This window comes from Somniosus microcephalus, chromosome 15 (assembly GCF_052327205.1).
Source record: "Somniosus microcephalus isolate GS21.2 chromosome 15, FLI_Smic_1.0, whole genome shotgun sequence".
Taxonomy (NCBI): Eukaryota; Metazoa; Chordata; class Chondrichthyes; order Squaliformes; family Somniosidae; genus Somniosus; species Somniosus microcephalus.
In genome coordinates this window covers 11,686,318-11,714,308 of record NC_141001.1, presented here as the reverse complement: position 1 = coordinate 11,714,308, position 27,991 = coordinate 11,686,318, and the positions used below count along the sequence as shown (strand labels likewise).

The 27,991-nt window shown below is 47.0% G+C and overlaps 1 protein-coding gene across 1 annotated transcript in view; it reads left to right on the top strand.

Moving 5' to 3' along the window:
- Window positions 1-27,991, top strand: part of LOC147106542 (uncharacterized) — a 100,576-nt gene that overhangs the window by 48,025 nt on the left and 24,560 nt on the right. Inside the window, exons 11-12 of the mRNA XM_086007495.1 lie at window positions 21,123-21,300; window positions 24,409-24,513. Of these exons, the coding sequence (XP_085863621.1) occupies window positions 21,123-21,300; window positions 24,409-24,513 (283 nt within the window). The remainder of the gene's footprint in view (window positions 1-21,122; window positions 21,301-24,408; window positions 24,514-27,991) is intronic.

Here is a 27,991-nt window from a genome sequence, read left to right as displayed (position 1 = left end):
GGGGGGGATTTTAACTCAGGTGCGGGATGGCATTGTGTTATCCGAATTTCGTGTTTCCCACACGAATCTAAATAGATGTGGGAGATTGATGCAATTTTAACTTAAGTGGCCAATTGATTTCCAACGTGTGGGAAGCCTTTGCAAATGGGTTTTTCATGACTGAAAGTCCCCTCTGATGACGTCATCATTGCTGCTGCATTTAAGGTCCACAGCAAGCCTTGCTTATTCTGCAGGCTTCCAAGCTTTCTCCATTTGGTGTCAGAGGGACCTGCAGGAAAGATGACAAGCGGGAGGGCAAGAGCAGCTCCTCATTTTGACGAGGCGGCACTGCAGGCATTGGTGGATGGGGCTAGGGCCAACAGGGAGGCCTGTTCCATTCATCAGGGAGGAAGAGGCCTCCCACTCAGACCAAGGCTGTGTGGGTGCAGGTGGCTGAAGAGGTCAACTCCTTGGGAGTCACCTGCAGAACCTGGATACAGTGCAGGAAAAGATTTCATGACCTTCAACGCACTGGAAAAGTGAGTATGAATTTCCCATCACCCTCAATCTGATCCCCATTGCCTTTCCTCACCAGCACTCAGCTTTAGCAATCTCTTCCTCCACATCCCGCTTGACACTGACATCCATGCACCCTAGAGAGCAAATAATAAAAATGACAACAGAGAAGGTCATAGAATTAGGTAGCAGTGGGGAAATTAAAAACCAGAGCGTGTCAGGAAGGGGCAGAAGGTATGGAGTAAAAGGTAAAGTAATAAAAAGGGCAAAAGCAGGAACTAAGTGTCACAAAACATATTTGAAAGTTCTCTATCTGAATGCACGTAGCATTCGTAACAAAATAGACGAGTTAATGGCACAAATAACTACATATGGGTATGATCTTGTGGCCATTACAGAAACATGGCTGCAGGGTGACAATGCCTGGGAATTAAACATACCAGGTTATTTAACGATCAGGAAGGACAGGCAGGAAGGAAGGGGAGGTGGGGTGGCTATGTTAATAAAGGAAGGAATCACTGTAATACAGAGAAATGATATTGGGTCAAAAGATCAGGATAATGAAACAGTTTGGGTGGAGGTAAGGAATAATAAGGGGAAAAAAACACTAGTGGGGGTAGTCTATAGGCCTCCGAACAGTGGCAACTCTGTTGGACGGAGTATCAATCAGGAAATAGTTGAGGCTTGTAATAAGGGAACATCTATAATTATGGGGGATTTTAACTATCATATTAATTGGACAAATCAAATTGGGCAGGGCTGCCTTGAGGATGAGTTCATTGAGTGTATTAGGGATGGGTTTCTTGAGCAGTATGTAACTGAACCGACCAGGGGGCAAGCAACCTTAGATCTAGTCCTGTGTAACGAGACAGGATTAATTAAAAATGTCCTAGTAAAGGATCCCCTTGGAATGAGTGACCATAACATAGTTGAATTCCATATTCAATTAGAGGGTTAGAAGGTTGGATCTCAAACAAGCGTGCTAAGCTTGAATAAAGGAGACTATGAAGGTATGAGAGCAGAATTGAGTAGAGTGGATTGGGAAAATAGATTAAAGGGTAAGACGATACATGATCAGTGGTGTACATTTAAGGAGTTATTTTACAACTTCCAAAAAATATATATTCCACTGAGAAGAAAAGGGTGTAAAAGAAAAGACAGCCATCCGTGGCTAAGTAAAGAAATTAAGGATAGTATACGACTAAAAACAAGGGCATATAAGGTAGCCAAATCTAGTGGGAGGATAGAGGATTGGGAAAACTTTAAAACACAGCAAAAAATAACAAAAAGATTGATTAAGAAAGGGAAGATAGATTATGAAAGTAAATTAGCAAAAAATATAAAAACAGATAGTAAGAGTTTTTATAGTTATATAAAAAGAAAAAGGGTGGCTAAAGTAAATGTTGGTCCCTTAGAGGATGAGACCGGGATATTAATGGTGGGAAATATGGAGATGGCAAAAACACTGAATGAATATTTTATATCAGTCTTTACAGTAGAAGACACTAAGAATATCCCAACACTGGACAAACAGGGGGCTAAAGGGGGGGACGATCAAAATCACTAAGGAAGTGGTACTCGGTAAAATAATGGGACTCAAGGCGGATAAATCACCTGGACCTGCTGGCTTACATCCTAGGGTCTTGAGGGAAGTGGCGGTAGGGATTGTGGATGCATTGGTAATAATTTTCCAAAACTCCCTGGACTCGGCAAAGGTCCCGACAGACTGGAAAACTGCTAATGTAACACCCTTATTTTAAAAGGGCAGTAGACAGAAGGCTGGAAACTATAGACCGGGTAGCCTAACATCTGTGGTAGGTAAAATTTTGGAGTCCATTATTAAGGAGACAGTAACAGGACATTTGGATAATCATAATTTAATAGGACAAAGTCAGCATGGTTTTATGAAGGGGAAGTCATGTTTGACAAATTTGCTGGAGTTCTTTGAGGAAGTAACATATAGGGTGGATAAAGGGGAACCAGTGGACGTAGTGTATTTAGACTTCCAAAAGGCATTTGACAAGGTGCCACACAAAAGATTATTGCTTAAGATAAAAAATCACGGGATTGGGGGTAATATTCTAGCATGGATAGAGGATTGGCTATCTAACAGAAGGCAGAGAGTTGCGATAAATGGTTCATTCTCAGACTGGCAATCAGTAACTAGTGGTGTTCCGCAGGGGTCAGTGCTGGGTCCCCAACTCTTTACAATCTATATTAACGATTTGGAGGAGGGGACCGAGTGTAACATATCAAAGTTTGCAGATGATACTAAGATGGGAGGGAAAGTAGTGAGTGAGGAGGACATAAAAAACCTGCAAGGGGACATCGACAGGCTAAGTAAGTGGGCAGAGATTTGGCAGATGGAATATAATACTGGAAAGTGTGAGGTTATGCACTTTGGCAGGAAAAATCGTGCAGCAAGTTATTATCTTAATGGCAAGAAACTGTAAGTACTGAAGTACAAAGGGATCTGGGGGTCCTGGTGCACAAAACTCAAAAGGTTAGTATGCAGGTGCAGCAAGTGATTAAGAAGGCCAATGGAATGTTGGCTTTCATTGCTAGGGGGATAGAATATAAAAATAGGGAGGTATTGCTTCAGTTGTACAAGGTATTGGTGAGACCGCACCTGGAATACTGCGTACTGTTTTGGTGTCCATACTTAAGAAAGGACATACTTGCTCTCGAGTCAGTACAAAGAAGGTTCACTCGGTTAATCCCGGGGATGAGGGGATGGACATATGAGGAGAGGTTGAGTAGATTGGGACTCTACTCATTGGAGTTCAGAAGAATGAGAGGCGATCTCATTGAAACATATAAGATTGTGAAGGGGTTGGATCGGGTGGATGCGGGGAGGATGTTCCCGATGATGGGTGAAACTAGAACTAGGGGGCATAGTCTTAGAATAAGGGGCTGCTCTTTCAAAACTGAGATGAGGAGGAACTACTTCACTCAGAGGGTGGTAGGTCCATAGAATATGCTGCCCCAAAAAGCTGTAGAAGCTACATCATTACATAAATTTAAAACAGAAATAGACAGTTTCCTAGAAGTAAAGGGAATTAAGGGTTACGGGGAGCAGGCAGGAATTTTGGACATGAGTCTAGGTTCGGATCGGTCATGGCCCTGTGGGTAGTGGAGCGGGCCCAGGGGCCATGTAGCCTGATCCTGCTCCTATTTCGTGTGTCTAATTCTGTTAGATTCAGGAGATGGTCCTGTGATAGTGGATTGGCGGTTAGGATCAGATCAGCCATGATCTTATTGAATGGCGGAGCAGGCTTATGGGGCCGATTGGCCTACTCCTGCTCCTATTTCTTATGTTCTTATGTTCTTATTACCCATTCCCTCTCTCTCTATGCTCACATTCACATAACTATTCCACCATGCAACCCTCACACTCCCTATCACTCTGATGCTTTGAACACAACTGACAACACACAGGGAGGGCCCTTAGTCTTGCAACCTCACTCCATCTTTGTCTCCTTCTAAGTATCCATGCTATGCAATCTCTACACTCACTCCTTCATTCTCATTCAACCTCCACTTATCTCCCTCATTGCAGGAAAAGAGAGCTCACAACAAGAGAGAGCGAGCCAGGACAGGAGGAAGGCCACCCTCAATAACCCACCTGACCCCCTGGGAGGAGGCCACCCTGGAAATCATCGGCATTGAGGATGATTTGCACATGGGGGACGGACAGACCGGTGCAACACAGCAAGCTGGTGGCAGAAAAGTTTCCCATCTCTCTCTCTTTGACATTGCATGAGTCGCTGATAATGATTGTGAAGCTGTAACAGATGCACTTATGAGCATCTGCAAAAAGCTATGTGCATGTAGTCTTTGCATCACATCTGACTCTTTCCTTTACTCCCCCACAGGACCATCGCAAGCAGCTGTCCCCCCTAGCCAGGAAGAAGAGGCTTAGCAGCCAGACTCCTCAGAGGAAGCTGCAACCTCTGAGGGCGCAGCGTCAGCAGAATTCAGCACACCCAGTACCAGCGCAGACACTCACACCTCGGTGGGACCTTCGGGACATAGAGTAGTGTTGTCACCTGGTGTATCACAGCTCACAAGTGAGCATCAGCAGATTGTGGAGACAGGGACAGCAGTGGAGAGTCCTAGTCGGAGGGCGTAGGACTCTGCCACCTCGGCTCAGCAGCATGTCAACTCTCTGCCTCTGGGTCCATCCATAAGATCAGAGGTGATGGAACTCCAGGCACAGATGCAGGAGTCTCTGGCAGGTTTTGTCTTTAGGGTCGCTGCGAGTGTGGAGCGAATGGAGGGGTCCATAGCGAACATGAGCAGAGCCTTTGTGGAGTCATTGGCGCATGAATGCATCACCACAGAAAGCATGGTTACCTCCGTGGAAACGCTTGCTACCTCCGTGGTAAGGTTGGCTACCGTACAGGAGAGGATGGCTACGGTAGAGGAGAGGAGGGCTACGGCCATGGAGGAGCTTAGTCGCCAGGGTATGGAAAACATGGTCATTGTTCAGAATAGAATGACATCTCTTGAGGAGCGATGGGCATCTATTGAACAGTGAAACCAGACCTTCATGGAAGTCCTTCTGAGTAGGACTGCCATTGCAGAAACGGGTCCCCATGGCCCCCCCTGATATGCAGCAAGCTGCTCTCCAGCCACTTGCAGGCGCGGAGGGGGACCTGACCCATGAGAGGGAGGTTGGTGGCAGACCTCAAAGAAGTGGGGGTTCCTCTCCAAGCGCTCACACTTCCATGCCACTGCAGAGCCCTCAGCCAGAGCGCCACCGGAGTCCACACCCAAGTGAGATAGACGTCTCAACCCCTGCACAGCCGCAGGAGCAGCAGACTCTTGACGAGCCCTCACAGGCTCGTAACCCCAGAGGACGCCCGCCAAAGGTGTCGAGACAGGAGCAGCAGGAAAGTGAGCAAGGGGTCTCCACATCTGCTGAAGCCACAGGGGAACCACTATGTAGGAGCACGCGTAAGAGGAAGATAAAGCACAAGTAGTCACAAGGGTAGTCACTTGGGTGAAATTTGAAGTATTGTTACAAAAAAGCCATCAGATTAATAATGTTAATGAAAAATCTGATGGCTACTGCTGTAGTTGTGGCATGTGTCATTTTGCGAATGGAAACTTTCACATTAAGGGCTTAGGATTACTTGCAATTGTCAGTATGCTGGTCAAATAGCTAGGAATCCGTAGGGTCTTGGCCTTTGTCGATGCTAAGGTAAGAAGCTGCGAGGCAGAAGTGTTTGATTGACTAGGCTAAGCAAATCTGGCCAGGATGAGTGCGTTCCTTGCATCCCGGGCAGCAATGTTCTCGCGTAATGCTGCCGCTGGTTGATGGGCCTCTGCAGGATGTTCGTTTTCGCCCTCCTCCTCCTCCTCCTCCTCCTTATCTGAGGAGGATATGTGAGGAGCCACTTGGTCCTCAGGAATCTGCAAGCCACGACGCTGTGCCATGTTGTGAAGTGCACAGCAAACCACGACGATTCTGGAGACCCTGGCTGCTGAGTACTGCAGGGCTCCACCTGATCTATCCAGGCATCTGAAGCGCATCTTCAGCAAACCGATGGTTTGTTCAATAATGGATCTGGTGGAAATGTGGCTGGTGTTGTAGCGCTCCTCAACTTCGTTGGCTGGCCTCCTCAATGGCGTCATCAACCACGTCCTCAGGGGATAGCCCTTGTCTCCAAGTAGCCATCCGTTAAGTTGGTCTGGCGGACTGAATAGCGGAGGTACACTAGACTGGCGCAGTATGAAGGAGTCATGGCAACTGCCAGGATACTTGGCACAAACATGCAAAATCTCCTTCTTGTGGTTACACACCAGCTGAACGTTGAGGGAGTGGAAGCCCTTGCGGTTGACAAAAATACCTGGATTGTGATGGGCTGCCCTAAGGGCCACATGTGTGCAGTCAACGATGCCCTGCACCCTTGGAAAGCCTGCCAGATGAGCTAATACAACCGCTCGCGCCGTGACACTTGCTCGATCCCTGGTGAAATGGATGTGATTGTGCATGAGGGCAAAGAGGGCATCAGTTACCTGCGTGATGCAAGCGTGTGCGGACACCTGGGCGATGCCGCTGATGTCTGCTGCTGATCCCTGGAATGAGCCTGAGGCAAAAAAGTTGAGTGCGGTGGTGACTTTGACGGCCACTGGCAATGCTTGTCCACCTCATCCTCTGGGCAGCAGGTCTTGCTGTAGCATTGCGCAGATGTCAGTCACTACCTCTCGCGAAAGTCGGAGCCGCCTTTGGCACTGCTGCTCAGACATATTGAGATAGGTGACCCTGCGTCTGTTGACCCTGTTTGGGGAGTATCTCCTGCGCCGACGGGCTTCCAGACGCTGGCCCCTTCTGGCCTGTGCAGCCTCAGGTGGGTGAGCAGCAGGCTGGCGCTCCTGCTGCTGCTGCTGGTGCTGCTGTTGTTCCTGGTTCTGCTGGTGCCGCGGCTGGTGCTCGAGCTCCTCTAATGCCCAGATGGGAAGGAAATAAATGGCTCCCATGCTTCTGGTATATGCCTCCGTTGAGGAAGCGCTGAGTGAAGGTGGCGAGAGGGGTTTCCCAGGAGGCCACACTGGAGATGGGTATGAGGCTCCAACCTTCCACAGGTGTGGTTAAGCCTTGTAAAAGTTGCCCCAGACCTGAGACCACTAAGTCCTGCCACCTGCAAATGATGGCTGATCAAATCTCCTCTTTAATGGTTGACCTGCAGTTGATAGTCAGCAATCCAATAGTGCTCCCACCAGGTTTCACATTCGTGATTCCCACCAGGCGTGTTTTACGTGGGAAAGGGGGTAAAGTTGCAAGGGCCTGTTAAAATAGCATTATAGAGGCCATTTAGTGGTAATTAAGGGCCTTAAAGAGCAGTCCCGCCTGTTGGATGCGGGACGGAGTCGGGACCATCAGACACGCCTGAGTTAAAATTGCTCCGAGTCGGGAACCAGGCGGGAGGGGTCCCGCCCGCCAGTTTTTGCGATTTTAACCCCCCACATGCCTCCAAACCCGACTCCACGGCTCAATGAAAATCGAGCCCATACTGTCACTAAAGCATATCTGTTTGATTATTTGCCCAAGTACAGTATACTTATTTTACTACTTGAATGGGGATAACAGGCAATTTATAAATTGATTTATTGTTATATATTGGATGATATACATATGCCTGTAATATTACATAGCAGTATCATTGCTATTAGGTGTCAGTCTTGGCTCAGTGGTAGCATTCTCACCTCTAAGTCAGTGCAGTATTGAGGGAGTGCTGCACTGTCGGAGGTGCTGTCTTTTAAATACGTTAAAACGAGGCCCTGTCTACCCTCTCAGGTGGACATAAAAGATCCCAGAGCACTTTACAAAGTGTTCAAGCCAACATTTATCCCTCATTCAAGATCACAAAAACGCATTATATGATCATTGCTGTTTGTGGATCTTGCTGTTTGCAAATTGGTTGTTGTGTTTCTCTACATTGCAACACTAACTACACTTCATAAATGCTGCATTGTTGTAAAGTGCTTTGGGAAGACCTAAGGTCATGAAGTTCTTTCTTTCTATTGCAATGTAAATAATATTTACAAAAGGCATGAAATAATAAGTTTACTTCAATTGTGTTATTGTGCACAGATTAAGGGCTGTATTCTGAAAGTTCAGGATAACTAGATTATTCAGCAAGTTAAAGTAAATTCAATAATGATGTACTCCCAGCAGGTCAGAGAATCAGCGCTACAACATTGTAGACCCATCTCTGATTTGCTCTCCCTTTGAGTATGGCTTCCCGCTAGGATCTGAGTTTGAAAAAAGCTCAGAGTGATGAATCAAAGTCCTTTCTCTCTGCCGGGTGCATGGACCCTGTGTGAAATGAGTTTGGGAAGTCACAGTCCAGTTTTCAATTAATAGAAATCAATAGTTCAATTAGGAGGATGAGAAGTTAAAAATTAGAAAGTTAAAAGTAAAAAGGGAAGTCAAATATTTTACATAAAACATATTAAACTTGTGGTGTAAATTAACAGGGAGAGTTACTGAAATGGACAGTATAACTGGATTCAAGAAACAATTAGATGCATTTGGGGAGAGGAAAGGTGGTACAAGTTTTGAGTCTGCCTTAGATAGGAGATGAGAGTAAAGGTCAGACCAAGGTAAGGAACAAGGGTAACATAAACAGTCAGGGAACAAATACAGTTATAATGTAGGAATGTCTAGTTGCTATCCAAAGACAGGTCCACTCAGGCGCTTAAACAAAACAAAGTTTAATGGAAACTAACAGGTTTAATCAAGTAACTGCAGGAGAACATCGAGTGTAGGTCTATTCAGTTCGGAGGCTCCACGAGGACTGCTGGCTGATCCCGTGGTTGACGTCATGATGTCATCACGTTCTTCCCGCCAGTGGGGGATCACGTGATGTACGGCGTGACGTCATCACGTTTACCCGCGCTGTTAAAGTAATCACGCTCTGTACAAGTAAACAGTGTAAATAAAGATACAGACTCAGGCTGTAGCTAACATGTTGTTAAAGGGAATTATATACAAACGATCTGAGTCCTTTAGTGGCTCCGCCACATGCGCCCCCCCAGAATTGTCTTTAACAGCAAAAGTGAGACGGCGAGGAGGCCTGACAAGCCTGTCCGAGCGACTTCTGTAACCCTGAAGTGGAAGCTGATGGACGGTGGTCGAGCTGGCGGGTGGTTGTGGTGGATCTGGCACGGCGACTGTGGGCGGTTGGCCCCGTTTTGGCGGTTGAGCGATCTCGACTGGGCGGTCCAGGTCTAAGTGTGCGGGCTTCAGCCGGTCAACCGATATGTGGTCGGGTTTGCCTCCGATATCGACCGAAAAGGTTTTGTCTCCCGGCTCTATGACGCGGAAGGGACCAGTGTAAGGAGGCTTGAGCGGGTCCTGGTGAGCGTCGTGGCGGATAAACACGTACTCAGCGCTTTTCAGCTCAGTTGGGACGTGGGAGCTCTGTAAGCCGTGATGCGGCGTAGGCACTGGAGCGAAACATCTGGCCGCTTCCTGGTGGCTGACGAGTTGCTGGGATGCGGACCATGGCTCTGTTGGAGACGGGAGGAAATCTCCTGGTACTCGTAGTGGCTGGCCATATACGAGTTCCGCCGAGGACGATTGTAAATCTTCTTTGGGCATCGTACGAAGACCCAAAAGGACCCAGGGAAGTCTGTCCACCCATCCCGCGCCTTGAAGACTGGCCCACAGAGCGGCTTTGAGAGACCTGTGGAATCGCTCGCACAGGCCGTTTGCCTGTGGATGATAGGCGGTGGTTCGATGTAGTTTGGTGCCGAGCCCCTGAGCCACAGCGTTCCAGAGCTCAGAGGAAAACTGCGGTCCATGATCGGAAGAGATGTCCGCCAGTACCCTGAAACGAGCAACCCAAGAGGAGATGAAAGCTCTGGCCACGTCTGCCAAAGTGGTGGAAACCAAAGGAACTGCCTCTGGCCATCTAGTGGTGCGGTCTACCATTCTGAGGATGTGTGTAAAACCTTGAGAAGGTGGAAGCGGCCCCACGAGGTCCACATTCACGTGGTCGAATCTACGCTCCGGAACAGCGAAGGTAGCCAATGGAGCTTTTACATGATGCTGTACCTTGACCTTTGGCAAACCACGCAGGTGTTGGCCCAGTCGCGGACATCCAGGTGCATACCCTTCCAGATGAATTTTGACAACATCAGCCTTTGCGAAGCCTTCATGCCAAGGTGTGACAACCCGTGTATGGCGTTGAACAGTTTTCGGCGCCAGGCGACTGGAATGATAGGGCGGGGAACTCCCATGGAGACGTCGCAAAGTAGCATGGTGCCTGTGGCATGGAATTTGACGTCGGCCGCTTGGAAGCTAGAGGGGCTGGTCCTGTATGCTTGGACCTCTGGGTCCGAGGCTTGATCCACAGCCATGAGGGCGTAGTCGATTCCGAGTTGGACTGCTTGCACAGCCGCGCGGGAGAGGCAATCTGCCACCAGGTTGTCTTTGCCGGACACATGCTAAATGTCCGTGGTGAATTCTGAAATAACCGTCAGGTGACGTTGTTGCCGAGCTGACCACGGTTCGGCGGTCTTGGCCATAGCGTACGTTAGTGGCTTGTGGTCCACATAAGCCGTGAACGGACGTCCCTCTAGTAAGAACCGGAAATGGCGGATGGCTAGAAAAAGGGCCAGCAACTCCCGGTCGAAAGTGCTGTACTTTCTTTCGTTTCGCCGTAATTGACGGCTGAAAAACGCCAGCGGTTGCCATGTCCCATTCACCCACTGTTCCTGCAGTGCGCCGATTGCATAGTCCGACGCGTCGGTGGTAAGGGCAATGGTGGCACCTGGAAGCAGGTGCGCCAGCATGGTAGCGTTGGCCAAGGCGCCTTTGGTGTCGACGAATGCCCGGTCCATCTCGGCCATCCAGCTGATCAGATCCTTGCCGGACTTGGCCTTGAGGGCCTCGTACAAGGGCTGCATAAGCAGAGCCGCCTTAGGGACGAACCGGTGATAAAAATTGACCATCCCGAGGGACTCCTGTAGGGCCTTGATGGTCTGCGGGTGCGGGAAAGATGTAACCACCTCGACCTTCGTCTGTAAGGGGATTGCGCTGTCTGATGTAATGCGGTGGCCCAAGAAATCAATCCGCTGCAGGCCGAACTGGCACTTGGCCGGGTTGATAATCAAACCGTGTTGACTGAAGCGTGTGAAGAGGGTGCGCAAATGGCAGAAGTGCTCCTCTTTGCTAGGGCTGGCGATGAGGATGTCATCGAGGTAGACGAAGAGGAATTTTAGGTCCCGAAGCACGGAGTCCATCAAGCGCTGGAAAGCCTGTGCAGCGTTCTTCAAGTCAAATGGCATCCGCAGAAATTCGAACAGGCCGAATGGGGTGATGACTGCGGTTTTCGGGACGTCTTGCGGGTGCACGGGGACCTGGTGGTAACCACGGACGAGGTCGACTTTTGAATAAAAGCTATTTCCCACCAAATGGACCGAGAAATCTTGGATATGCGGGATCGGGTACCGATCAGGAGTAGTGGCGTCATTCAGGCATCAGTAGTCGTCGCATGGCCGCCATCCGTCGCCGGGTCTCGGAACAATGTGGCGAGGCGAAGACCAGGGACTATTCGACCGGCGAATAATCCCCAGCCACTCCATCGTGTCGAACTCCGCTTTCGCAGCTGCGAGCTTGCCGGGTTCGAGTCGTCGGGCCCGTGCGTAAACCGGGGGACCGGTGGTGGTGATGTGATGTTCCACACCATGTTTTGTAGCCGAGGAGGAGAAAGTGGGCCTGGTCAGATTGGGGAACTCTCCGAGGAACCGAGTGAAGTCGTCTGGAGGTGGGAACGCACAGAAGACAGTGCGTGGCACGGCGTTACCGCGGTGGCATGGGATGGAGTGGAACGTGGCCGCATTGATCAACCGGCGGTGCCTGACATCGACCAGGAGGCCATTGGCGCACAAAAGATCCGCCCCAAGGATGGCCTGCGTGATTTTGGCCGTGATGAATTCCCAGGGGATACGCTGGCCGCCGAAACACACCTGGACCCGCCGCCTTCTGAAGGTCCGAACGGCCGCGCCATTAACCGCCGCGAGGGCGGGGCCATGGCCCCCAGCTAGTACATCGACATTTGACGCAGGTAGGATGCTACACTGCGCCCCGGTGTCGCAAAGGAAACGTCGACCAGATAGGGAGTCGGTGATGAAGAGAAGCTTCCCTGAATCTCCGATGGCCATCGCAGCTGCGGGGCGCTCATTAGACCCTGTCCTCCTTCACCAGGGTGGCTGTAGATTTTTTTTTGTGCAAAAAACTGCAGGGAAGATGGCAGCATCTTGCTTTCGCGCCAAAACGGGTGTAGTAAAAGCACAACCCCGCTGATTGAGGAGCTGGAGCAGCGTCTGTGGGGGATGGGCGCCTCGTGGCCGCGCAGTGCTGTTGTGTCACCGCGAAAATCTTGTCCACTTCGGCAGCAAGTTCCGCGCAGTCTGTGACTTCGGACCTGGCTAGGGCAGCCTGAACTTGCTCTGGGAGTAGGCTGGGGAATAGCTCCCTGAAGAGGAAGCATTCCGGCTCGGACCCGAGGAGCGTGAGCATCTGGCTCATGAGCTCGGACGGCTTGGAGTCCCCGAGGCCGGGCATCGCGAGCAGCCGGCAGGCGTGCTCCGACTTCGTGAGCCTGAAAACCTGCAGCAACCGCGCCTTTAAGGTGTCATACTTGCGATCAGTAGGCGGACTACCGAGTAGGCTGACGATCCGCGAGGCTGTGGCGCTGTCGAGGGCGGAGACCACGTAATAATAACGGGTCTGATCCGCAATGATGTCCCTGATGGCGAACTGGGCTTCAGCCTGGATGAACCACATGGCTGGTTGTTGCTCCCAGAACTGCGGTAGCTTTAAGGTAACGGCGTTCGTTTCCATGTTGATTATCTTCTGCGAAAACCGTTCGCAAAAGTCGGGGTCACCAATGTAGGAATGTCTAGTTCCTATCCAAAGACTGAAGTCCACTCAGGCGCTTAAACAAAATGACGTTTAATGGAAACTAACAGGTTTAAACAAGTAACTGCAGGAGAACATCGAGTGTAGGTCTATTTAGTTCGGAGGCTCCACGAGGACTGCTGGCTGGTCCCTTGGTTGACGTCATGACGTCATGACGTTCTTCCTGCCAGTGGGGGAATCACGTGATGTACGGCATGACGTCATCGTGTTTACTCGCGCTGTTAAAGTAATCACGCTCTGTACAAGTAAACAGTATAAATAAAGATACAGACTCAGGCTGTAGCTAACATGTTGTTAAAGGGAATTATATACAAACGATCTGAGTCCTTTAGTGGCTCTGCCGCAATAAAACAGAAATATAAAAGGACTGTTAAAAATAAAATAAAAGGAACAACTATTAAAGATGAATTAAACTGACTGGACAGCAATGTACACAGCATCCAAAATAAAACGGGGGAACTGGAGGCAATAATCCATAGCGAGGAACCAGATGTAGTAGGAATAATTGAACTATGGCTACATAAATGTTAGGACTGGCAACTAAATATTTAAGGTTATAACATAATCAGAAAGGGTAGGAAAGGAAGAAGGGCAGGTGGAGTAGCTGTACTAATTACAGGTAATATAATGGCAGTAGATTAGAAACAGAATCCATATGGATTGAAATAAAAGATAGGAAGGGATTGATCACACTAATAGGGGTATACTACAGACCACCTAATAGTGGAAAGGAAGTGGAGGAAGAAATACGTAAACAAATATGTGACATATATATGGAGAGAAACTTGGAGTGGGAGGGGGAGGATCCAGTTGTCGTGGTCCATGTTGGTACCAACAACTTAGATAGGACAAGGAAGGAGGTTCTGCTGAGGGAGTTTGAGCAGCTAGGGGCCAAATTAAAAAGCAGAACCACAAGGGTAATAATCTCTGGATTACTACCTGAGCCACGTGCAAATTTGGCTAGGGTAAATAAAATTAGAGAGTTAAATGCGTGGCTCAAAGACTGGTGTGGGAGAAATGGATTTTGCTTCCTGGGACACTGGCATCAGTACTGGGACAGGAGAGAGCTGTTCCATTGGGACGGACTTCACTTGGCCAGTGCTGGGACTAGAGTCCTGGCAAATCGAATAACTAGGGCTGTAGAGAGGGCTTTAAACTAATTAGTGGGGGGAGGTTTTAAGAGAGCGAAAAATAAAAATGACAGCGGAGAAGGCAATAGAGCAAGGTAGCAGTGGGGGAATTAAAAACCAGAGTGTGTCAGGAAGGGACAGAATGTATAATGATAAAGGTAAAGTAGTAAAAGGGGTAAAAGCAGGAATAAATTGTCAGAAAACGTATTTGAAAGTTCTTTATCTGAATGCACGCAGCATTCGTAACAAAATTGACGAGTTGACGGTACAAATAACTACACATGGGTATGATCTGGTGGCCATTACGGAAACATGGCTGCAAGATAATCATGACTGGGAACTAAACATACAAGGGTATTTGACAATTAGGAAGGACAGACAGGAAGGGAAGGGAGGTGGGGTTGCTATGTTAATCAAGGATGGAATCACTGCAATAGTCAGAAATGATATTGGGTCAAAGGATCAGGATAGTGAAATAGTTTGGGTGGAGATAAGGAATAATAAGGGGAAAAAGTCACTTGTGGGCGTAGTCTATAGGCCTCTTAACAGTTGCAACTCTGTTGGTCAGAGTATAAATCAGGAAATAGTTGGGGCTTGTAATAAGGGAACAGCTATAATCATGGGGGATTTTAACTTTCATATTGACTGGACTAATCAAATTGGGCATGGCAGCCTTGAGGAAGAGTTCATAGAGTGTATTAGGGATGGGTTCCTTGAGCAGTATGTAACTGAACCAACCAGGGGGCAGGCAATCTTAGATCTGGTCCTGTGTAATGAGACAGAATTAATAAAAAATGTCCTAGTAAAGGATCCCCTTGGAATAAGTGACCATAATATGGTTGAATTCCAAATTCATTTTGAGGATGAGAGATTTGGATCTCAAACCAGCGTACTGAGCTTAAATAAAGGAGACTATGAAGGTATGAGAGTAGAATTGACTAAAGTGGACTGGGAAAACAGATTAAAGTGTAAGATGGTACAAGAGCAGTGGTCTACATTCAAGGAGATATTTCACATCTTTCAAGATAAATATATTCCACTGAGGAAAAAGGGGAATAAAAGAAAAGACAGCCATCCGTGGCTTAGTAAAGTAATAAAGGATAGTATCCGAATGAAAACAAGGGCATATAAAGTAGCCAAATCTAGTGGGAGGATAGAAGATTGGGAAGCATTTAAAAGCCAGCAAACAATAACTAAAAGAATAATTAAGAAAGGGAAGATAGATTATGAAAGTAAACTAGCAAAAAATATAAAAACAAATAGCAAGAGTTTCTACAGCTATATAAAAAGTAAAAGGTTGGCTAAAGTGAACGTTGGTCCCTTAGAGGATGGGACTGGGAAACTAGTGGTGGGGAACATGGAGATGGCAAAGACGCTGAACAAATATTTTGTATCAGTCTTTACAGTAGAGGACACTAAAAATATCCCGACACTGGACAAACAGGGGGCAATGGGGGGGGGGGAGGCGGAGGAGCTAAACACGATTAAAATCACTAAGGAGATGGTACTCAGTAAAATAATGGAACTTAAGGCGGATAAATCCCCCGGACCTGATGGCCTACATCCTAGGGTCTTGAGAGAAGTGGCGGTAGGGATTGTGGATGCATTGGTGATTATTTTCCAGAACTCCCTGGATTCAGGAAAGGTCCCGGCAGATTGGAAAACTGCTAATGTAACACCCTTATTTAAGAAGGGAAGTAGACAAAAAGCTGCAAACTATAGACCAGTTAGCCTAACATCTGTGGTTGGCAAAATGTTGGAGTCCATTATTAAGGAAACAGTAACAGAGCATTTGGATAAACATAATTTAATAGGACAGAGTCAGCATGGTTTTATGAAGGGGAAGTCATGTTTGACAAATTTGCTTGAATTCTTTGAGGATGTAACATACAGGGTGGATAAAGGGGAACCAGTGGATGTAGTGTATTTGGACTTCTAAAAGGCATTTGACAAGGTTCCACACAAAAGATTACTGATCAAGATAAGAAATCACAGGATTGGGGGTAATATACTGGCATGGGTGGAAGATTGGCTATCTAACAGAAAACAAAGAGTTGGGATAAATGGTTCATTCTCGGGCTGGCAATCAGTAACTACTGGTGTTCCGCAGGGGTCTGTGCTGGGACCCCAACTCTTTACAATCTATATTAACGATTTGGAGGAAGGGACCGAGTGCAACATATCCAAGTTTGCCGACGATACAAAGGTGGGAGGGAGAGCAGTGAGTGAGGAGGACATAAAAAACCTGCAAAAGGACATAGACAGGCTAAATGTGTGGGCAGAGATTTGGCAGATGCAATATAATGTTGGAAAGTGTGAGGTTATGCACTTTGGCAGAAAAAATCAAAGAGCAAGTTATTATCTAAATGGAGAGAAACTGCAAAGTGCTACAGTACAAAGGGATCTGGGGGTCCTGGTGCATGAAACACAAAAAGTTAGTATGCAGGTGCAGCAGGTGATCAGGAAGGCCAATGGAATCTTGGCTTTTATTGCGAGGGGGATGGAGTATAAAAACAGGGAAGTCTTGCTGCAGTTATACAGGGTATTGGTGAGGCCACACCTGGAATACTGCGTGCAGTTTTGGTTTCCATATTTAAGAAAAGATATACTTGCTCTCGAGGCGGTTCAGAGAAGGTTCACTCGGTTGATTCCGGAGATGAGGGGGTTGACGTATGAGGAAAGGTTGAGTAGGTTGGGACTCTACTCATTGGAGTTCAGAAGAATGAGAGGCGATCTTACCGAAACATATAAGATTGTGAGGGGGCTTGATCGGGTGGATGCGGTGAGGATGTTCCCACTGATGGGTGAGACTAGAACTAGGGGGCATAATCTAAGAATAAGAGGCTGCCCTTTCAAAACTGAGATGAGGAGAAACCTCTTCACTCAGAGGGTAGTAAATCTATGGAATTTGCTACCCCAGAGAGCTGCGGAAGCTGCAACATTAAATAAATTTAAAATGGAGATAGACAGTTTCCTAGCAGATAAGGGAATTAGGGGTTACGGGGAGAGGGCAGGGAAGTGGACGTGAGTCTAGATTCGGATCAACCATGATCCTATTGAATGGCGGAGCAGGCCCGAGGGGCCGTATGGCCTACTCCTGCTCCTACTTCTTATGTTCTTATGTTCTTATTAATAAAAAACATAGAATAATAATCATGGGAGATTTTAACTACCCCCAAATAAGCTGGCAAGAAGAGGCAGCAAAATGGAGTTTTTACAAGGTCTGCAGGACTCCTTTCTTACCCAGTATGTAAAATGCCCAACAAGAGAGAGAGCACTGCTGGATCTAGTAATGAGAAATGAACAGATAAAAGAAGTAAGTGTAGGAGAACATCTGGGCAATAACGATCACAACATAATAAGGTTTAAGATAAAGAGAAGGGCATAAGTAAGACAAAGGCCAAAATAATAAATTGAAAAAAAGCTGATTTTAAGGGGATGAGAATGAAACTATGGAAAGTAAACTGGAAAAATTTACTGACAAACATAGAAATAGAACAGAAGTGGGAAACATTTAAAACGGTGATCAATAGAGTCCAGGAGAAATATAACAACAACAACTTGTATTTATATAGCGCCTTTAATATAATAAAATTGGTGTGGCGTGGTGCCAACCTGGCGCATCATATGGCAGCCAGGGTGTACAGCATCAAGTGAAGTAAATGTGGCCATGGCCACCTGAGCAGCAATATGGTCAGGTACTGATGCCCTCTGTCCTGTGCGGCATCAGGTGATTGCAGAGAAAGTTGGTGGTGTTGTTGGTGATGCTGGTGTGCCTGGTGATGCTAGTGTCGGGGCTGATCGTTGGGGTATTCTGAGGACCAAGGTGAGAGTTTCAAGAGCACCCATGCTGATGGAATAAATGGCAGGTGAAGTAGAGATGACAGAAGCGATCTGTCAATGGTGAAAGAGCTAATGAGGTCAGACCGAATGGAGACTTGTGTAAAAATCTGCAGCATCCTGTGGGTGGCGGGTCAGCTGTTAGGAACCTGCTGTCAAAATGCACACACTGAACTTTCCCGATGTCGGGTTTGCCAGCACTGAGCAGACCCGACAGGCAGTGGCGAGGTGCGGGGCGGGGGGAGGCAATTAAAATCATTAGTGAATTGTTTACAGCCACTTATAAATGTTTCTTCCCCAGCTTTTTGGATTTGACAGGTTGCCCACTGGTTTCCCATTGTGCCTAGACCTCGTCTATGAAGCTAAGACGGGAGGGAGGTCAGTGGCCATTGAATCAGCTGATGAGTTGATAGCTTCAAGGGCTGGATTTTCCCAGCCTTGAGGAGGCGGGTTTGGAGGCGGGACTGCTGGGAAAATGGGAAGCGGGTACCAACCCCGCTCCCAATCCGCCTCCGAACCATCTTCCCAGGAGGCGGGTCCCCGACTCGCGCAGGGACCTGTCTCCTAGTGGCGGGAAGGGGATTAGAGCCAATTAACTGCCTGTTAATATGTAGTTAACAGGCAGTTAAGAGGCTTTTCCCCATTTTCAGCCTGCTGATGCAGCATTGGTGAGCCTGGATGCAAGGGCTCACCTTTGGACAGTGATTGTCAGTGTTTGACAATACCTCAATGCTGTCAAACACTGACAATTCATCTGTCAAAAAATTATGGGGCCTGTGACTTTAACAAAACCGGCAGTTGAAGCGTCATGCACTGACGTCATCTGACACTGGCTTTCCCTTAATTAGCCGGCAAGCCTTAGGGCGGGATTAACAAGGCCAATCAGAGGAAAATAGCGTCAGGTCGTCAGACGTTGCTGGGGGCGGGACTAGAATCAGGAAACTAGCAGTCCCGCCCCCAACGCACCTCCTCAGATCCCAGCCAATATATTTGGATTTCCAAAATGCCTTCGATAATTTACCGCATAGTAGCCTCATGACTAAGGTCGGAGTCTGGGGTCAAGTAGCAGAAAGGATAGTAAGCTGGTTACAAAACAGAAAACAGAGAGTAGGGGTTAAAGGTAGTTACTCAGATTGGCAAATGGTGGGATATGGTGTTCTGGGACCACTGTTGTTCACCATTTACATAAACAATTTGGTCTTGGGAATTGGAAGTACAATTTCAAAATGTGCCGATGACACCAAATTGCGGGGTGTAGTTAATACAGAGGAGGACGGCAACAAAATACAGGAAGACATTAATATTTTGCAGAATAGGCATGTAATTGGAAAATGAACTTCATAGGTGTGAAGTAGAACATTTTGGTAGGAAGAATAAGGAGGACACATACCCCTTAGAAAATAAGTGTCTAAATGCGGTAGAGGAACAGATGGATTTAGGTTTACAGATACACAAATCAATAAAAGTAGCGACGCAGGTTAATAAGGCCATAAAAAAAGCAAAAATAAGCACTGGGGTTCATTTCTAGAGGGATAGAATTGAATAGCAGAGAAGTTATGTTAAACTTGTATAGAACCTTGGTTAGACCACACTTGGAGTACTGTGCACAGCTCTGATCTCCATATCATAACAAGGATATAGAAGCACTGGAGAAGGTGCCAAAAAGATTTACTAGAATGATAACAGAACTGAGAGGTTGTACAGGCTGGGGTTCTTTTCTCTAGAAAAGAGAAGACTGAGGGGTAATCTTTAAGATTATGAAAAGGTTTAATAGGGTAGACGTAGAGAAGATGTTTCCACTTGCAGGTGAGAACAGAATTAGGGGCCATAAATATAAGATAGTCACGAATAAATCCAATGGGGAATTCAGGAAAAACTTATTTACCCAGAGGGTGGTTAGAATGTGGAACTCGCTACTACAAGGAGCAGCTGAGGCAAATAGCATAGATGCATTTAAGCGGAAGCTAGATGTTGATGGGGTTAGATGAAGAATGGTGGAGAAGGCTCGTGTGGAGCATAAACACTGGCATGGTCCTGTTTCTGTGCTGTAAATAAGTTGTAATTCTCTGAGCATCTTACATTCAGGCGTGTGCCAGTACTGCCAAATATTGAATAATACAATAGTGTAACCCAGGAGTATAACAATAGGACCTTCTTGTAATGAGCTGGATATTGTGTCTTTCACATGTGTCCTCCAGTCTTTTCAAAGGCATCTGAAACACTGAGTGAGATGAGACCAGATATGAATCATTAAGCTACTTTGACAGCAAGCGGACATGACAGATGTAATCAAATTTCACCTTGATTCAACTATACAGAACCCTCCTCAAGAACAAGAAATAGAAAAACAATTTGCCACACTGTCTCTAGTAGTAGAGTCACTTCACTTTTCCTGCTCAGTCTTTTGATTCTAGCTGGCTGTGAGCTTAGCAAGTTTCCCATCTGTATGCCAGGCATCCTCCCCAGACTTAGTTGGCTGGCCCACTGCCCATGTCTGTTTGCCCTTTATTCCTCTGTATTTTCATAGGAAGTCAAAGGGCAGTCCATCTGACTTCCTTTCTGTTCAGTGATTCAGTAGTAGGTCTCTCGATAAAACCAGCTGCTTCTTCCCCTTCCTTCGGGTGTGAGTTCATAGAAAGCATCTGCTGCTCTTCTCAAAATTAATAAAGGACATCTTGGCTTAATAGGCTTGGAATGAGACAATTGATCCATTGAATTAGTTTGAAATAGACTGTGATCTGCAAGATTCCACAAACTGGCTTCCCTATGCATCTTCAATGCCTATAATGTTTTTTTTTTAAAAGCTGTTTGAGATAACTTTGTTTTAAAATACAACATGTAAACTTTTGTCATTCTAAAATCCTTTCTGTGAAGAAAATAATAATCAAAAACTGAAAATGTAATAGAAGGGATAGAGGGGTATGGTGTGAAAGCAAATAGATTGGGTTGAGAGCTGTCAAAAAGGGTCAGATTTATTAGGCGCAATGGTCTTTTCCTCTTTTCAAAAATGTTTATCTGCTTATTTTCACAGTATAAAACTGCTCACAAACTTTGGATTGCATATGGCTTGTTCTACAGTTGATGTAATAGGGTCTACTGCTGTACAAATTGTAAAATATCCCCTTTCCAGCATGGTCATCTTATCTGATAAGTGCACAGAAATCACAATGTATCTGATCTAATGGTCAATCACTATTCTCTTATTTTTTTTTCAATAGTTTAATGAAAAATTTAAGTTCAACTGCCAGGACTGCATCTGTGACAAGATCACACACCGTGTCATCTGTCAGCCACACAATTGTCCTAACTTCCCCACGATGCCCTGTGAAGGAGAAGGATTTATCAATATTAATATAACAATCCAAGATGATGATTGTTGCACAAAAACTGTGTGCAGTAAGTTGATTGTTACTTTGTCACATGACGTATCATTGTATGATAACCTGGACCATGTACATAATGAGACACAATCTAAGTGAGAACTCATTGTCTATTTTTCTCCTCCGTCTGAATCCTTTTGTATGAGTATTTTTTCCAAAAGCCAATCTGAAAGTGGATGAAACTTCTCCAATTCAGACCCATAAATTATAAGTCAGTGGGATAGATTTTCAACTTTGCACCCGGGGCGTAAAACTGACATTGCAAGTCAATCAGGCAGTTTCTATAACAGGGGGCCGATCCACAATGCCAGTTTCACACCTAAGCGGCAAATTGAAAATCTATCCCAATAACTCAAGGGGATTGATCTTCACTTTTGGGTGGCTGACTGGTGGAACGCATTGGCCACCCGCCCATCAAGTTGGTGAAGAGTCATGAGCCATTTTGAGCTCGGGCCTCATTTACTTCTTGCTGGTGAGATGCACGCCCCGAATGGGTGTCGTACTGCAGCTCGCTGGCTCTGTTAGCAGCTCGGATGTCGAACTGGCCTGCAGGTAAGTCACAGGACCCTGATATGCATGGCAAGGAGGTCTACCACCTGAAACAGCTGAGCACTCTAGCTGCATAGGGTGGGCCCTTTTAAAAATGTCAGTGGCCGGAATGTTGACGTTAATGGGGCACTAAGTCTACTATTTTGAGACTGTTACTGCCCTGGTATCATCAATTTGGCCCGGTTAAAATCAGCCTCATGCAATTCAACTACTAGCTGCTTACATTTTCTGCAATATAATGCTGCAGGTACGAGTACTCCTGTGAGTGCATGCCAATATTCTCAAATCAGACTACCATTCCATAAATATAGATTTTAATGCTTCAGCCTTGCAGTTACATTTTTTGATAATTGTTAAAATAATATACATTGGGCTAAAAATTGAGTAGCGCCCCAAACTTCGCCGGGGCGCTAAAAGTAGCACCCCAGAAACATTAGCGTCCCCACGCCGGAAATTGAGTGGTTGCGCCCCAAGAGGGAAGCGGGGCGTTACTGGAAGCACCCCGCATCCCTCTTGGGGCGCTGTGAGTCAATATTGCGGCGTTATGTGCCGCAGCGCCACACGCTGCACCACGTTGCGCCGTGGTATTGCAGGCCTTCCTCCCCTTCTTAAAGGGGAGGGGCCTTGTGCAGCACGACCTGGGGCCCAGCTGGGTCCCCGGGGATCGGGAGTGCAGGCAAAAGAGCCCGGCACTCAAGAGAAGTGCCGGGCTCTTGGAGCGCAGCCAGCACTCCGCGGGGGGTGGTGGGGGGGGCACTTCAGGAGGTCTGGGACGGGAGCGCAGGCAGGTGCTGGCAGGCGGACAGCAACAAAAATGGCCGGCCCGCACCTCGCCTTTAAATTGCGCCTCCCCGGCCGCAGGTACGCCCCCCTGACCCCGTTGGACATAGCGTCCAGCGGTAAGTCAGGGGGTGCTCCCGAAGATCGTGGCTGGGGCGTGAGCGGGGCGCTGCGCACACCAATGACGTCATCGCCAGCGGTGCAGCGCCACAGGGCGCTACCGGTTAGCACCACCATTAACCTCCCGCTGAATTTTGCGGGAGGCGTGAACAGTGCCGCGCCCGGGCGCTAGTTGGTTTGCGTCCTGTTAGCACCCACTTAAGGCGCTAATGGGAGGCGCAACCAACTGAATTTTTCCCCCATTGTGTTTTTTGAAAGTTTGTTTAACATTGTCTATGTTATACCATTTTATTATAGCTTAAATGAGTAGTGAGGTGTGGTGTTACTGCAGGTTAGCACAATTTCTTTGGTAAACTTAGCACAGATAAAATAGGGATGAGATTTTCTTTTCCCTGCCATCTGTAAGGACTGGCAGTCTTAATCCAGTTCCTATTGCATACAATTCCACAGAAAACTACCCATAATTCAGTAAAGATTTCCATTAATTGCTATTCCTGCTCAGAGAGGACATAAGAATAGCTGTTCTGGAAAATGGAATGACCAACTGGGGTAAGAAATGTATAGGGGCTCTAAGATATATATAGCGTGCCTGGGCTCCATCCCTCTCTAATAGTGACCAGGTGTCGGAGTCTCCGGCAGGATGGGGCAGGCGGGTTCCCAAAATGCCATCTCTATGCAAATGAGTATCCCTCCCATGATGGGGTCATGTGCTGGAGATCTCTGGCAGGCACAAACCCAAACTAGCTACTGAGTTGCGCCCACTGGGAACCTCCGACACTAACAAGAGGCAGGGAGAAGCTCCTTAATTTGCCTACCAATGGGGGGAACCTGTGCCACTCGGGGCTCAGCTACTGTGCCTGCTGGCTGAAGAATGTCAGGGTGGGGGTGGGCTGCCAGGTTACACCCCCAAAAGAATCCCTTAGCTGCCCTCTGTAGGCCACCAAGAGGGCCTCAATGAAGCCTTTTCTTTGACCCCACATGCATCATTTGGCACGGAGGTCAGACCAGGCATATCGCAACCTATGCTGGATGCCACTGAAGACACAACTCCCAACGTAAGGAATCCCCATCCCAGCTCTCCCCCTCCACATCATTGTTTGGGATGAGCAGAGGCTTCAGCTCCCACAAGGCTATCCTGGATATTCAATCTTAATGTGGCATATCCAGGTTGCAGCCTAATTTGTAGCCCATCCGATGTACTCCTGCAAAACTTAGAGCCATGGATTTTTGGCCCATTGTTGGGCAGATTAAAGGGAGCTTTAATCTGCACCTGACCTTTATTATACCTTAGTTGTGGGTACTCCAGAGAGCATTTAATTCATACTGTACTGAATATGGGAGTGCTTCATGGAGCACTGCAAAGAGAGCTTCACTCTGCAGCTATCATACTTTGCAGCTAACCTGGAGTATCTGATGGGGCAATGTGGAGAGTGTTCTACTCTGCATCTATCTTATCCTCTAGCTGCCTTCAGAATTTCTGGTGCCAACACTGTCTTTCCAAAAATAGTAAACTATTCCTTCCTCAGCACTCAGGTCACTCGCTTTGATGAACATAAAATTAATCAAGAAGTACAACTATATGTTATGCATTAAATTAAGGGGCTTAAAACCTGAAATAGCTTGACAGTCATTTACAATGATTTGATTTGACTCATGTATATCTTGTGATTTCTAGGGTGCAACAGCAACCTTTGTTCTCCAACTGAAATTATGTGCGAACTTGGCTTTAAAATGGTGTCAAAGATTCCAGATGGGCACTGTTGTCCAGTTTGTACATGTGGTAAGTTAACACAGCACTCTACATGGTTTTTAATACATGTAAATCATATTCAGCCAAGAAGGACGAAGAAAGACCATCACACCTATCAGTCCAACTCCTTCTAGCCCACAGTGCAATCTTGCACGTTGTCCATCCCAGCCCCCCTTACCAGTGCCACCTCCTGGGAGAGGTAAAAAATCCAGAAAAAAAACCTGCAGCCAATTCAGGATAATCTTTGGGAAATTTCTCTCTGACTGCCGAAGCCCAATCAAGCAAGCTCCAGGAGATCGGAGTTGTCCATGATTCAGCTCGGATTCATGTAACTAGCAGCTCATCCACGATAGCTGGATATGCCCTCTTCTCTCAAGATCTCCTTAACTTCCATTCCAAGGACTGTAGTGACTCTGCACTTACCATATGTCTCAGCCATTTGTTACAGAGGGCAATGACTCTTTGTGAATATAAATACTTCCTGTTATCTAACCTCTTTGTCCCCAGATTTTATCAGCATGACCTCCAAGCATCCATCCATCTCAATTAAATATCCATTGGTCTGATCCAATTCCCTCATCATGAAAGCTAAAATCCTTTCCCCTCTAAGCCTACATTTCTTCAAAGATTCTGGGATTTAATCCTCACAACTAAGAGCTCTAGGGCTAGATTTTCAGTATAGACAGTTTTGGGGCGCTAACCTTAGCGCCCGCCCGAAGTTAGCGCCCGCCCCAAAGTAGCGCCCCGTTGCCGGAAATTCAGTGGCTTCGCCCTAAGAGGTTGGTGGAGTGCTAAAAGAGGCGTTCCACTACTATCTTTAGGCGTTAAGCCGGCGGTGCAGAGCGCAACACCCGAGCTCGGGCGCAGCGCACGGCAGACACTCTGGTGCCAGTGAGCTCTTAAAGGGGAAGGGTGCATGTGTTTTTTTCAAAGGCAGAGTCTGGGGGGGAGAGGAGGAGGAGGAGGAGGAGGACAACGACGACGACGACTGCCTTTTATAGTGCAGGAGGAGTGCCCTTTAATGTGCGCTCCCCAGGGTGTGTTGCGTTCCATTTTACAAACGCTCTGGACGCCAGCCGCACAATGGGGCGGTCCGACTGAAGTTTGGATTCGGGGCGGCCAAAGGGCGTTGCACGAGGATGTGACGTCATTTTCTGCGCGCGCATCCGGGCGGCCGCTAAACTTTGCACCGGCGCTAACGGGCAACTTAATTTGGGGCGGGGCGCAAACTGCGCTGCGCCCGGGCGCTACACGCATAGCGCCCGAAAATCACTTCTCTTAAGGCGCTAACTGCTGGCGCAAGCAACTGAAAATCTAGCCCCTAGGATTTGAATTTAATCTGCACGCTCTCTAGACCCTCAATATAATGGGAGTATATTTTTCGTAAATCATTGTTAGCAAAGAAATCAGGAGGAGTAAAAACCAGAGAAACTTGTACGGAATTTTTCACTAACATCAGCAAACAAGGAAAAATATACCCATTGGTATTTATTTTAAGGTTTTCATAGAATTATAAAATGATGCAACACAGAAGGAGGCCATTTGGCTCATTGTGCCTGTACCGGCTCTTTGAAAGAACTATTCAATTATTCCCACTCCCCTGCTCTTTCCCCATAGCCCTACAACTTTTTCTCCTTCAAGTTTTTATCCAATTTCCTTTTGAAAGTTATTACTGAACCTGCTTCCACCACCCTTTCAGGCAATGCATTCCAGATCACAACAGCTCGCTGCATAAAAAAATATTTTCTCATGTCGCCTCTGGTTCTTTTGTCAGTTACCTTAAATCTGTGTTCTCTGGTTACTGACACTCTTGCCACTGGGAACAGTTCCTCCTTATTTACTCTATCAAAACACTTCAAGATTTTGAACACTTCTATCAAATCTCCCTTTAACCTTCTCTGTTTTAAGGAGAAAAACTCCAGTTTCTCCAGGCTCGCCACATAACTGAAGTCTTTCATCCCTCGTATCATTCTAGTAAATCTCCTCTACACCCTGTCCAAGGCCTTGACATTCTTCTCAAAGTCTGGTGCCCAAATTTGCCACAATATCCAGTGTTTTATGAAGGTTTAGCATAACTTCCTTGCATTTGTACTCTATGGGCTGGATTTTACTCACCAAGACGAGTTGGGGGCGGGACTGCTGCCTTCTGGGTTTTAGTCCCACCCCCAGTGACGTCCGACACATAGACGCTATTTTCCCCTGATTGGCCTTGTTAAGCCCACCCTGCGGGCTTGCTGGCCAATTAAGAGAAAGCCGGTGTCAGATGACATCAGTTGATGATGCTTCATCTGCCGGTTTTATTAAAGGCACATGAACCATAAATTTTTGACAGATGATGTGACAGTGTTTAACAGCATTGAGGTGCTGTCAAATACTGACAATCACTGTACAAAGGTGAGCCCTTGCACCCAGACTCTCCAATGACTCTCTCCTTAGGATGAAACAGGTGGCAGCTGCAGGTGAGGGTACAGAAGCGATCTGTCACTTCTCCCATTGAGGTGAGGCCACACAAACACTTCAAAGCTTGGAACCTACAGAAAAATCTAAACACGTTAAAAATGACTTTCCCAACATTTCCTTACCTCTAATACTCACCAGTGTCTTATTGCATCCTTCGCACCTCTTCTGCAGCTGTCATCTGTACACCAACAGTCCAACAGACCCACAGCACGCCTCACTTACCCTGGCAGGGTTCCACAACATCAGGAAGCCCGCAGCAGAAGTCTACAAATTGGAAAAAGCCTCTTAACTGCCTGTTAACTACTGTTAACAGGCAGTTAAGTGGCTATAATCCTTTTCCCACCGCTAGGAGTCAGGTCCCTTCACAAATCAGGGACCTGACTCCCAGGAAGGTTGGTTGGAGGCGGGTTGGGAGCGGGTTCGGGACCCGCTCCCATTCTTTTTGACTTTCCCAGCAGTCCCGCCTCCAAATCCGCCTCCTCAGGGCTGGTAAAACCCAGCCCTATGTCTCTATTTATAAAACCAAGGATCCTGTATGCTTTTTAACAGCCTTCTCAACTTGTCCTGTCACCTTCAAAGACTTGTGTACGTACACCCCCAGGTCTCTCTGATCCTGCACTCCCTTTAAAATTGTACCATTTAGTTTATATTGCTTTTCCTTATTCTTCCTACCAAAATGAATCACTTCACACTTCTCTGCATTAAATTTCATCTGCCATGTGTCTGCCCATTCCACCAGTCTATCTATGTCCTCCTAAGTTTGTCTGTGTCCTCCTAAGTCTGTTACTATCCTCCTCATTGTTTACTTAATTTCTGAGTTTCGTGTCATCTGCAAACTTTGAAATGATGCCCTGTATTCCCAAATCCAGGTCTGTAGTATATATCAAAAAGAGCAGTAGTCCTATTAACAACCCTGTGGAACATCACTGTATACTTCCCTCCAGTCTGAAAAACAACTGTTCACCACTACTCTCTGCTTTCTGTCCCTTAGCCAATTTTGTTTCCATGCAGCCATTGTCCCTTTAATCCCATGGGCTTCAATTTTGCT